The sequence below is a fragment of the Acyrthosiphon pisum genome, chromosome X (assembly GCF_005508785.2).
Source record: "Acyrthosiphon pisum isolate AL4f chromosome X, pea_aphid_22Mar2018_4r6ur, whole genome shotgun sequence".
Lineage (NCBI taxonomy): Eukaryota > Metazoa > Arthropoda > Insecta > Hemiptera > Aphididae > Acyrthosiphon > Acyrthosiphon pisum.
The window spans coordinates 70,231,997-70,244,273 of NC_042493.1; the positions used below are offsets into that span (position 1 = coordinate 70,231,997).

Genomic DNA, 12,277 nt, shown 5'->3' on the forward strand with positions numbered 1-12,277 from the left:
GAAAGTCAGGGGACCTAGTTTAAAATTGGATTTATAGAGGTTTTCAATTTACCGAGTGTTCGAATAATCGAGGGAAAACAAATTAATTCAAATTAAAGAGAGGTAAAAAATGTTATGCATATATTACATTTATTTTGAAATTTATTTATTATACATACATATTAAAACTGCGATGAGGTAGGTAAGGTAAGAAAGCATTTATAAACCACTAATATTTAACCAGCGTCATTAGTTTCATTACGAGTACTTCAAATAGATTGTAAATAATCTTTAAATGTACATACATATGAACTTGCATATAAACGCGTTTAAGGAAATTTTAATTATAGAGGTTTGTGGAAAAAAGTTTGATTTGTAGAGTGTGTCTTACCAACAGATTTTTCGAATTATTGAGTGACTAATATAGTTTCTTTTATAGTTAGCACACTTACCAACTATTTTTATAATATAATGTCGAGAGTATTTTGAAGTATTATTTATTTATTTGAACAATAACTAGTTGATTTATTAAACAGTTAGAGTTCAATAGAAATAAATCTTAAATAAATAACAGTGATTCAAACAATAGAAGCAAAATTATAATTTTATATAAAGTGCAAAATAAAAGATTTCAACACCTAATTAATGTGTTACAATTAAGGTACTACAACTCTCCCAATCCTATCTTGTATACAGCATATTATTTCTATTGCATGACATTAATTTATCAAATACCTTAAAAAGTTTATATAAATCAACATCTTTGTCATTAATCACTGGGGCTTGATTAAGAGGAGTTCCTCGGTCATCCATAAATTTAAATAGCTGTGCAACAAAATGATCTTTTTCTTCAATTGATTCTTCCTCAGAATTCTTAAATAAAAATAGTGTATTAAATAAAAGTTATCAATAGTAAAACTTATTTTTTTGAATGAATTATAATTTTTACAATATTTCAATACTAGTGGGGATTACATTAACATAATATTCCACCCAGTTATTTTTTACTTGTTTAAACTTACATCACTATCAAATGCTTCACTATCTGTAGCAATACAAATTTTATCCACTCCAAACAACAAATCTCTATCCCAGTGGGGTGGAAGTTCATCTTTATCAAGAAAGAATAGGGCTTTTTCGACAGCTAAATAATAATAATAATAATAATAATAATAATAAAAATGATTCATTTTTACAAAACTATAAATCTAATATTTACCAGTTTTAAGTGTAGGATTTTCTACTCTAGCGCCAATTTCTTTTGTAAATTCAGTAATTTCTTTTTTCGGTACTGTATAGCTGTAATTATAAAATATGATAATAAATAGTTAATAATATTAAGAAACATTTTTAGTGTTTACTATTTTCCATCCTTAAATGAACGAACTAGGTAGTCTTCTGCAATATTAGTTTTGACTGAGGATTGTGAAGTGGGTGCAACTATCAAACCAGGAAACCAATTGTCCCTTACTTTCTTTTTGTCATTAGCTTCTACACAAACTACTTTTCCAATATCTTTTTCCTCCATTGCTGAAGATTCTTCTTCACCACTTTCCCTTTATTGTGCAAAGCAATTAGTTTAAGTTTAAATTTAAATATGCAAGTAACTACTATAACAATAATTGAGAACACAATAAAATATTAGTATGTAAGTAAGCAGTTACCCAGAACTTTTTTTATGTTTTCGACTTCTACGACCTTGCACAATAGTGGTTCTTACAGGTGTAACCCCAATATGTTCAGGGTGTGTTAGTGGAAGTTGATCCAGAGTAGCACTAGCCGCAAAATGTCTTCCACTTTTAAGACACAATGCGGTTCTCTTTAAACATGTTATGTCACCATCATCAAATACTGCAAAAAAACCAAATTAAATCTATAAAATATAAATATAATAATAGGAAAATACATACCAACAGTGTATTGACTACAATCTTGAATCTTTTGAATTGTTGCTCTAACTAATTCTTTTTTATCACTACATTTTATGTCAACAGTAGCCCCCACCTTAATGTAATAAAAAGTATATTAATACATATTAAGCATATAGGTATAATATTTTTATTTTATATAGATTATAATTTATAACCTTTAATTGTCCTTTTACTGCATCATCCGTAACAAATGTTGATATCCCATTAGAATATTGAACCTTAATAGAAAAATCACATTTTTATAGCATGAACATTTACAAAATTAAGTTGTTGTTATGATAGATTAATTGACACACTTTGCATTTTACTGTTTTTGATATTTTTCTTATTTTGGCTTCACAAAATGCCCCTTTGTATTTGGCACTTACTTCTGTTCCAACAGCAAGAAAAGGCGGTTCATCCAAATTCACCTATGTTTTACATATAAACTATAATATGTCTCTATATTGAACAATAAAAATGTGGTTTTGAAGCACATAAATAAAAGCACTCTAAATAGGTAATCATAGAATTCAATAATTTACTGCATGCATAAAATGATTATAAACTCATAAGATTAATAAACCCATAAATTCCATGAAATATACAACACCAACTTAACTTTTTTGACACTATAACTAAATGATTAACTTAAGTCAACTCCAATTACAAGAAGTTGTTCAAACTATATTATATTTATAATACAATTAATTTAATATTTGCTTAAAGCTTAATTAATAGTAAGACATTATAGAAAAATCCAAAATATCCATGTAAGACGTGTAAGACATGAATATTAACTAAATTAAAATTTTCAGTTGAGATCACAATAGACTGATTTTTTTGATAAAATATTCGCCTTTAGTTAGTAGCAGAATTTTACATTACACCAAACTCAATAATAAGAAGAAAATTTTTTTTATCCCAATCTATTAACTGAAGTTTAAATTACATAGTCAAAAATGTATAGCAGTAGGTACGCATTATACATATTATTATTTACCATGAATAATATAATATGATACTGCAATTATACTGCCTAACTTACACTAAAAATAAAATAAACGTAATCATTTTAAGAAAAGGTGCTAATCATTAAAATTAAGTACTTAATTTAAATACATATATCACGTGGTATTTCTCAGAATTATGAATTCTAGTAATTTCAATATTATTGTTATAATGAGTTAAGATTAAATAATATTAAATGTCTGTTTGTTATAAAGCATTGGTTTTTAATAAATTTATTTTCATTTGAAACTAACCAGAACATATAATCCTGAGATACGCCTATATAGAATAGGTAGATATATATCTAAGTAACATACATTTTAAGAATAAACATACGACCATACTACATACTGACTTCCATTTAAGTGTTAATGGAATAACAAGTAGGTACATGTAGTAGACCTCGTTCATATGTCATCTTTTTCATTCTGAAAACAACCCATGGATAAAAACAACTAGGTTCATTTATTTACTTTTTATACAGTAAGTGCAATCATTACCAAGTTGAACAACCAACAACTGAATAGTTGCTCCAGAATAAGTAAATATATTAAATATTAAACTAAAGTTGCCATAAATATACCATATTATTTTAATATTCTTTCATTTATAGAACTTTTAAAAATATCAAAATAATATTAAAACTTGACATACCTTCTTACCTCATCTAGTGATATAATAATATGAAAGAAATGTATTGTTCATATTACCTCAAAACATTGTAAGTAAAAATAACTTATAACGTTATGCTTTAACAAATAATTATATACATGATTTATATTACAAAATAAAATATATTTTATCTGTAGAAAACATTAATTCAATTTACTAAGCTTAAATGAACAAAATTGTATTTGTAATTGCAATGGTAAATCATAAATTTTAACTTCATCTTCTATGATAAATAAAAATAAATACATTTAAGTTTTGATAGAAAACATTATTTTATTCAAATTATTATTTATCATTTAATACTATTAGGCAGTATACAAATTAAACATATATTTCTAAACAAGAGCATTATATAATATTTATAGGACATAAAAAAATGCTGGCTAAAATAATTAACCCTTAGTCAATGGCAACTCTAGCTCTAAGATATAATTCTAAATGGAAATTTAAGCCAAACAAACTAACATTAATTAAATAAAACGTTTGTGAATATAATTTTTGACATATTCCATACATTTATTAAGATACCTATTTATGCATAGTTTTAAGTTGATTATTTTAAAATTATTGAAGGCATTTTTAACTATTTATTATGTTTATTATTGTGTTAAATGAGATGTAATAATAATGTCATAGGAATAACATAAGTACACTACAAAATTATCTAATACAATTGTTTTAAAAATTATAAACAATTGCTGACGATTTACTTCAATAAGATTTTAAATATTTACAATTCATTTTATTTTAATATTTGGCTTAGATTTCCAAAGTTCACTTTTTGTCTTTATCAATATCAAATTATGTATGAGAAATTGAATAATACAAACCATTGTAAATGCCGGTTTTTTTCTTGTACGATTTGTAAAAATGATTATTCCTTTTAATTACATTATTTTATAATACGCTTCTTAATCTGAAAAAAACAATAAAATAAAATATAAGTAGGTACATTATTTTACAATTTTATAAAATACAGGGGAACTTGCTTAACATTTAAAATGTTATTAAGTATGTGGTGTATTCATTATTTTCATAATATACCTATTCTTAGCACAATGTTCAGGTAATAGTGTAACTGGGTGGCATGTTGGTACTCAGAAAATTTGATTAACAATATATAAAACTGGATATATTTTTAGTCTCTGCAATATATTCTTGATCTTAAAGTAATAGGATATTAGTAACTAGTTAAATCCAAAGGCTAGGTCATATAAAATATAAAATAAACAATAATACTATAATTCCTTAATTAAAAATATATTGATACCTAAACAAGAAATATATGACTTGAAATTATGCAGGATTAATAATTATAATATACTAGTAAGTACAGATAAAAATTGATCATGGTTTAGATGACCTGTATGCTGCTAACATACAATTCATGTAAAATAATAATGTAATATAATATTTACTTGACTATAAATTTTTAATAACCTACATACATTACTTTAAAGTAACAACATATGGTTCTACATATTAAAACAGAAACATTATTACTAAAATATGTCATTTGGTACAGATAAACGTGTATTCGGGGGTTATTGCTATTTAAAATTAGCTCCTTACTATAATAAAAAAAACTCAAATTTATTTCAGTAAGGATTTATACAAAATTTTAGCTTTTTTCATTAATTGTATAACAGAAACATGTATTTGGAAACTAATTTATCTTACTGCCACAATGCCAACAACTGCACCATCACTAAATGACACAAAATTACTAAATGAATACTGTAACTTCCATTCAATCTATTTGTTGGTGTATTTAATGTTACTGACATAACTATAAGCAAATTCTGGTTGAACTTTTTTATCACGGTATGAATTATCTATTATTTACTAAATTTATTTTGGGAAGCCTATTTATATATGTCAACAATTGACACCCGAGTGCAGAGGCAAACACAAAGTGTTGGACTGTTATGATATTGAGCAAGTACAAATTATCAATAAACAAGCAAAATTAATTTAACTATTGAATACTATCTTTGCCGTATACAAGTATAACATAAAATGTATTAATATTTATGATTGAATTTCGATACTGAGGACAACTGACATACTAAGAACACATAAATAGTAGGGGCCCCTAAAGGGGAGGACCATTTCCCCCGGCAGCATTTTTTGAGAGTAGCGCCAATAAAAGCGAGTTAAATGGGGTGGGGGGGAGGAGAAATATAATTCTAAATACAAAGCATTGATATCCACTCATTCTTGTCAATGAAAAAAAAATCCCTATGAACCTTTGTAAAAACGAACCACTGCCGATCGTATTAACGAACGCACAACATGGACGCCGGCTGGACAATGCAATGACCTCTCCGTGTCGAGATGCTGTGTGGCAATCGCAGACGACGTGTATTAATCGAGTGAAAAATGCACAGTCCCGGACAACACCGAAACAGAAGAGCCGACTCTGTTCGAGATCGGCCAAACGGAGATCGAAAACCGTTCACAGTCGGACGGATAGACGAAATATTAATAATAATGGACAAGCGAACTGCAATGTGAATCGTTACCGGTAATCTTTCTCTCATACTGAAGGAGACGACGCAGAACAAAAATCCGTTGGTCCGCGGCGATAAACAGCAATGGTATCCGCAGTCGACGAATGACGAGACGAGTACCGCGGTCCTCGGTGAGTAGGACGCGCCGAGTGTGTATGTTATACGATGGTCGGCGGGCGGAAGGACAGACGTCGGACAGTAGTTATAGTCTGATCCCGGACCCCTGTGGCGTTCCTCTCTACTATGCGTCCAAGCGTTTTCGTTATTGCGTTCGTAATTCCGTATACATAAACACTACCACGAAAATAATTATTACAATAATTGTTTATACTTTATGATAAGAATATTTCAGTGGTTTCCAAAAGTCATTCCCGCTTACACGAACAACTATTAACGACAAACTTTATCATCAACTATTATCACAGATAATACCCATAGACCTATATGATAACATATGAAAATACAATATTATTGTTCTGTGGTCAATATAACTCATAATATTATTATTTTTTTGTATAATTATTTTTTATACCGTATTTTAATATTTGTCGGGACAACTACTGAACTACGCACAAATTCGCAAATCAACTGCATAAAATCGTCTACAGACTACAGTCCCCGATTATTGTCGGCACAAATTACAAGGCGGTATCGGGCACAAATGTATTGTGACAAGGTTTGCGATTTATATTTTCAATATTATTATCGGCAGTCTCCTACAGTATTATAGTCAAGTTATTTTTAGTTTTTACACATAATTATGCTCGTAATTATGTTTGAATATGAAAACATACCATTCGCACAAAATATTATTCCAAGTGGGCTTATTCTAAAATCAATAGAAAATAGTTGTCGAAAATATTTATTAATTTGTCGGATACTCAGATTTTAACTTTAGATCAATCTTCATTTTAAATCTATGCTATTCAGTAATCTCAAAAGCCAATCGAATATTAAAGTAGTTATTTTCTGAATTGTAATTTTTTATTCTTAATTAGGTGACAAAAGTGTTTGCTTACAATGATTAATTGCTGTATGAAGGAAAATGGATGCGGGACAAACACTGGTGACATTCAATACTTCGTTCATTATAAAGATTTTGAAACTAAATGGGATGAATAGACTGATGTTGTTGATGAAGTGTTGGGGACAAGTTGGAGATTAATGAAATTAATTTGGGTCACAGGGAGAGGTTAGAATTTAGTCTGTAAGAAATTGATTAATTATTACTACTCATCACTTATCACCATTTATTTATAAAACATATATCATATATCATAATTATTTAATGTAAATATAATTCAAAAAGATAAAAAAAAAGTAAAAAAACCTGAAGAAGCAAATATTACAAAAGGTGCTTCTTTGCAAAACTATACTTGAGAAAAAGAGATTTAGCTTAATATTTTTTTTGTATTTCATATTTGTCATTGTAATGTTTTATTAAAACTAGGTCGGCCCAAAAAAAATGTAGAACAAGCTACAGAACCAGCTATAGAATAATCTGCAATATCAGCTTTAGAAGATGAAGCAGCTGTTCGGGCTGTTGTTATTATTGTATTAAACATTATTTCCTGTTCAAAGGTACCTATTACAAATAGTGTAAAAAATAAAGTTAAGAATTGGAGTTATTTATCTATGTAAATCAAATTTTTATTTTAGCTTCTTACAATGAATTTCGCAAATTAAAACTACAACTTATTTTAAAGGAAGCAATGGTTTTCGATCGTACGATGCACAATACATTCCAAAAGGTATGATCCATTTCATTCGTATACGTTATGATTATATCATTGTAATATTGATTGCTTGGTTTTAGTTGTTAATAGTTATTAAAGTAATTCAGTAATTCATCATATTTTGTCGATGACACCTAATAGTAATTATTTAATAACTATCTAAATGTATTACTAATAAATATTTTATATTATATTTGTTTTAGGAAATGTTCAACGATGTTCTATGTTGCCTTAATACAATATTTTAATACTTCTGTTTATAAACATCTAACATATATGAACGAGTAAAGGTACTGTATACAAAGTGAGGTAATGATAAAAAATTGATTATATAAAATAAACCATATGTTTTATACAAGGTTATACCTATATTAATGATTTCCATTTTTAAATACTTCAAATTCTAAGCGGAGCATTAAATGTATTAATTTTGCAATGATGTTTGATTTTCGTGTTTGTGTACACTACTATAGTAGAATTTAGAACAAGATAAGCTATGGCTAAATCCGTAGAGCATATATGCACAGTCACTTATTACTCTATTTTGAGATCAAAAAAGTTTCAACTCCTGTGACTACAATAGTGCCAAAAAATCAAAGAGAAAACTCACCCAGTACTGAAAGAGTTTGAGCCCGATTTTAATTTTGAAAACGTATTTTGATATATTTTCTATTGTTAAATCAGTATATTACCAAATTAATTTTCTTTTTTTTTCAAAATGAATTTTTCTGTGATGTTACTAAAAAAATGAATTTCCTATAAGACACAGACAAGAAGTGAACAAGGGAAAATATTATTAGACTAAAAATGAACATGTGTGTTTTTTTTTCTTTTGCTTATTGGTCTACAATCTGAATTCAGCAGACTTACACGTTGATTTCCATCAGTGGAAAATATTCACATTTACAAATAAATGATATTATGACATCCCACGGTCGTACAGCATATCAATAACAACAATGTGCGACCTGCTAGTGTCTATAAAAAATATTTTTATATTCTGATAGCAGTGCTATGTGTTAAATTTCACAGTAGGTCAATAATAAAAATATTGGGTAAAATCTTAACACGTCCACCGCCGCTGCTGAACACGGGTCGCGGCTTGTGCCATCAGAATAGAAATATACGTGTGGCGGTCAATGTGTTAATGTAAAATATGCTATGTTATTAGTTACTAATATTCAATACAACATTATAAATACTTAATTATGACAGTACATTTAATACATAAGAATAATTATAAAAATTATATATTTTGTTTTCAGATTTTTGGAGGATAATTATGATTCTTTTTTCACTGTCGATGATTACATAGAAATTGAAGAAATGTGGTTCATCTATGGTTCATGTACATAGACATTAGAGAATATTATGTTTGTGGCACGTGGTTTCTGCATAATATGACAAAATAGATTATAATATATTATAATAATAATATATTGTATTATATATTATATTATTATATATATTTTTTTTTTTTTATATGTTATCTATGAATATATTTTATCAATAGGTTATGTATAATATATGTTAATGTGTATAATACAGAGATTTTAAGCAACCTTGTTAATTTACAAAAAAATATCCCAATGTATATTAAATAATATTAATTTATAATATTATATAATAAAGCCCCGTTCACACGACCAAATAATTTGTCAAATATTGGACGTTTGCCAAACTCCAAATATTTTAGAACCATTTCTAAAATATTTGAAGTTTGACGTAGATCAAATATTTGACAAATTATTTATCGTGTGAACGGGGCTTAAATGTACATTGCTCACAAACAGGGGTGCTTCAATAAATTTGATTGAAACGATTGCCGCTTTATACATTTTATACACTTTACTTACTATTGTTTTCCTTACCGTTGAATAATTATTACCACTGATTAAATACAATTATTACCACTGATTAAATACAATTAGTACCGTATTTAAGAGGATGTCACCCGCTTGTGTTGTCTCCGTCTTACAATCTGTCTGTACAACATACCAAAAACTGTATAATATATTATAGCAAACTGCACTCGAGTAAAAAGCAGGTAGTGGTCGAACTACACTCAAATCTGCTCTGCTCAAAAAAGGTATTCCAATAAAAATATCATGCATTTGAAAGGATTAAACGTAAATAATTGTTCTATAAATATCAATGTCCATTATGTTAATATAATATATATTAAACATATATTAAATCATGAAATATTATTATTGTAATTATTATAAATTTTTTTTTAACTACCTAATTTTGATAATTTTTGTAGTAATAATATATAATGCATAATTTTTTTTATTATTTTTTTAAATCGTCAAATATTATTATAATAATAAACGTGAACGTCCATAGTGACCTTAAATGTCAACTCTTTATTTTACCCGAGTGCAGTTCGACCATTACCTTTTTTGAACCCAAGTGCAATTCGACCATTTCTTTATAGGTAGAAGTGCAATTCGACTATCCCGAAAATTCCAAGGACCTATGACCCTTTTGGCAGCCCTTGTTAGTTATTTTTTTTTTTAACTAATAAAATAGGTACAAACACAAATATTATAAATTAACTAATCTTGAATGTCATTTAAAAACATTAATATTCTACAATGCTGATATTTACCGAGTTCAATATGAATCATCTTACAGAGAAAAACCAAATACTATTTTCTAAATACAAAACAAAAGGAGACATTTCATTTTTTTTTCTCTAGTTTTTGTAGAACCAGAATAGTTAAATTGTTTTACCAGTATGATATCATTTTTTTTATGATATCATTTTTTATAAAAATTGGGGGGGGGGGGCACTTGCTCTTGTCCCCGGTTACGGCACTGGTACAGATTAAACTGGTATCTGAGTAATGGGAAAATATTATACAATCTGTTCACTGGCTTATAATTATAATTTTACTTAATAAAAGTCTGTTTGCAAAATTAATTTTGTAACTACTAATTTAAATTCAAGCATTATGACCCGAAAAAAAAAATTCTATAAATAAAAAAATGATAATAAAATAGAAAACGATCTAGGAACTAATCAGGTTTCAATATATTTCTATGTCTCCCCAATCCACTCCTGAGTTGGGCGTTTAATAGTTGTTGAAAGCCATAATAATAATTATAACAAATTATAATATATATAAGATATTTTGACCTAGATTCGCTTGATTGTGAACCAAGGTTTATCAAAAAAATGCGAAATATTCAAAAGCCTAATTACGATAATAATCATCCATGTTTTTGTGTATTCTATATATTATTATAGAAACAAATCGGCGTAGTCAGTATCAATTACATTTTTTGTTTATTTTCTGAAAATGTTTCTTAAAACTTAAGAATAAAAAGTTTAAAAAACGTTAATAGGCACATTAATAATACATAGCAGTGCTGTAGCCAAACTATTATTTGTATCTCTAGTTTTGTAGGAGTAGACTACTGATCACCGGTTATTCCTTAATATGACATAAATATTTATAAAACAAATTGGGGGGGGGGGGGGGGGGGCACTGTAACCACAGACTACAGCACAGGTACAATTTAAACTGGTATCCGAGTCATAGGATTCCAGTCCTTGCAATCGAGGCGATTCATATTTCGTAAATAATTTGTTAATTGTTAATTATTTTTGCCAACAATAATTGCCACGCCTTTCGGAGTTGAATTAAATAACTAGTGGTCACTGCCCACTGGTCACCAATATAAATAATAGTATTTTAAATTCTTAGATTCTTTAAAACTGAAATGTTTTGAAAGAACATGGACATCGAAATATTCTTTAGTGAATTAACTAATGTCAAAATTATTGGGAATCTTTCCATGAACAACCATAAGTACTTCGAGAATCCAAAATCTAAAAGTTCAATTTTGAGAATCCGAAATCCAAAATTTTGAAAATCTGAAATGTAAAATTTTCGATTTTGAAAATTTTGTAAATTCAATAAATCTTTTCTCGATTTTCCAATTACTTGAAATACAACCATACATCATGTTTATTATGTGGGCCGTTCCCGGTAGTACTGCAATACCGGGTCAACCCGCGGTGGAGCAGGAGCAAGTCCCAAAATCTCCACCAAATTTGAAAAAATTAGTTTAACATTTGAACCTTTCAATGAAAGGTGTATCAGATGTTAAGCTGATAAGAACAGATTTATTCAATTATAAATGCTTAAAAAAATTCACAAAAATGGGGAACCTACATAGACAAAATAAATCGAGACAGGGGGGTGGGAAACATAAATATATATAAAAAAAGTATTTTCAGAATAAATGTAAAAATGGTAAAAAAAGGTAAAATAGACAAAAAATACAACAGGCGGGCTTAGGCCCTCACCTGTCGCACCCCGGAAATATGTTCGATGTAAATGTCCCTGGAAGCTGAAATTGTGTCGCTGACACATAGCTTCCGCATCAGGGCAGCATACGAGCGGCTGCAAAGTACCCTCATGAACGGATCGTTGGCAGGATC

At 28.2% G+C, this 12,277-nt stretch overlaps 1 protein-coding gene, 1 long non-coding RNA gene and 1 pseudogene across 11 annotated transcripts; 1 reads left to right on the forward strand and 2 right to left on the reverse strand.

Annotated features, from left to right (window-relative positions):
- Window positions 1-626: 626 nt before the first annotated feature.
- LOC100574162 (AT-rich interactive domain-containing protein 4B) lies at window positions 627-6,391 on the reverse strand. Of its 8 annotated transcripts, none has more exons than XM_016802041.2 (11): window positions 6,098-6,390; window positions 4,403-4,488; window positions 3,252-3,328; window positions 2,207-2,320; window positions 2,066-2,128; window positions 1,890-1,983; window positions 1,644-1,830; window positions 1,341-1,535; window positions 1,199-1,278; window positions 1,002-1,123; window positions 627-852 (listed from the first exon to the last, which is right to left on the reverse strand). In XM_016802041.2, exons 3-11 carry the CDS (start codon window positions 3,309-3,311, stop codon window positions 661-663), a joined length of 1,107 nt encoding a protein of 368 aa, XP_016657530.1. In that variant the 5' UTR covers window positions 3,312-3,328; window positions 4,403-4,488; window positions 6,098-6,390; the 3' UTR covers window positions 627-660. The 8 variants fall into 8 exon arrangements, with proteins under 8 accessions (XP_016657530.1, XP_029344729.1, XP_016657519.1 ...); XM_029488869.1 differs by having other exon boundaries at window positions 629-852; window positions 3,256-3,328; XM_016802030.2 differs by having other exon boundaries at window positions 629-852; window positions 3,237-3,328.
- Window positions 6,392-6,535: 144 nt separating this feature from the next.
- On the forward strand, window positions 6,536-9,644 carry LOC100571001. Of its 3 annotated transcripts, none has more exons than XR_001678989.2 (6): window positions 6,536-6,761; window positions 7,084-7,277; window positions 7,536-7,666; window positions 7,745-7,836; window positions 8,025-8,130; window positions 9,087-9,644. It is a non-coding gene; the product is annotated as an uncharacterized LOC100571001 (long non-coding RNA). The 3 variants fall into 3 exon arrangements; XR_001678991.2 differs by having other exon boundaries at window positions 8,025-8,111; XR_510392.3 differs by lacking the exon at window positions 7,084-7,277 and having other exon boundaries at window positions 6,538-6,761.
- A 2,159-nt stretch (window positions 9,645-11,803) lies between these two features.
- LOC115033477 lies at window positions 11,804-11,987 on the reverse strand (annotated as a pseudogene).
- Between the last annotated feature and the right edge of the window lie 290 nt (window positions 11,988-12,277).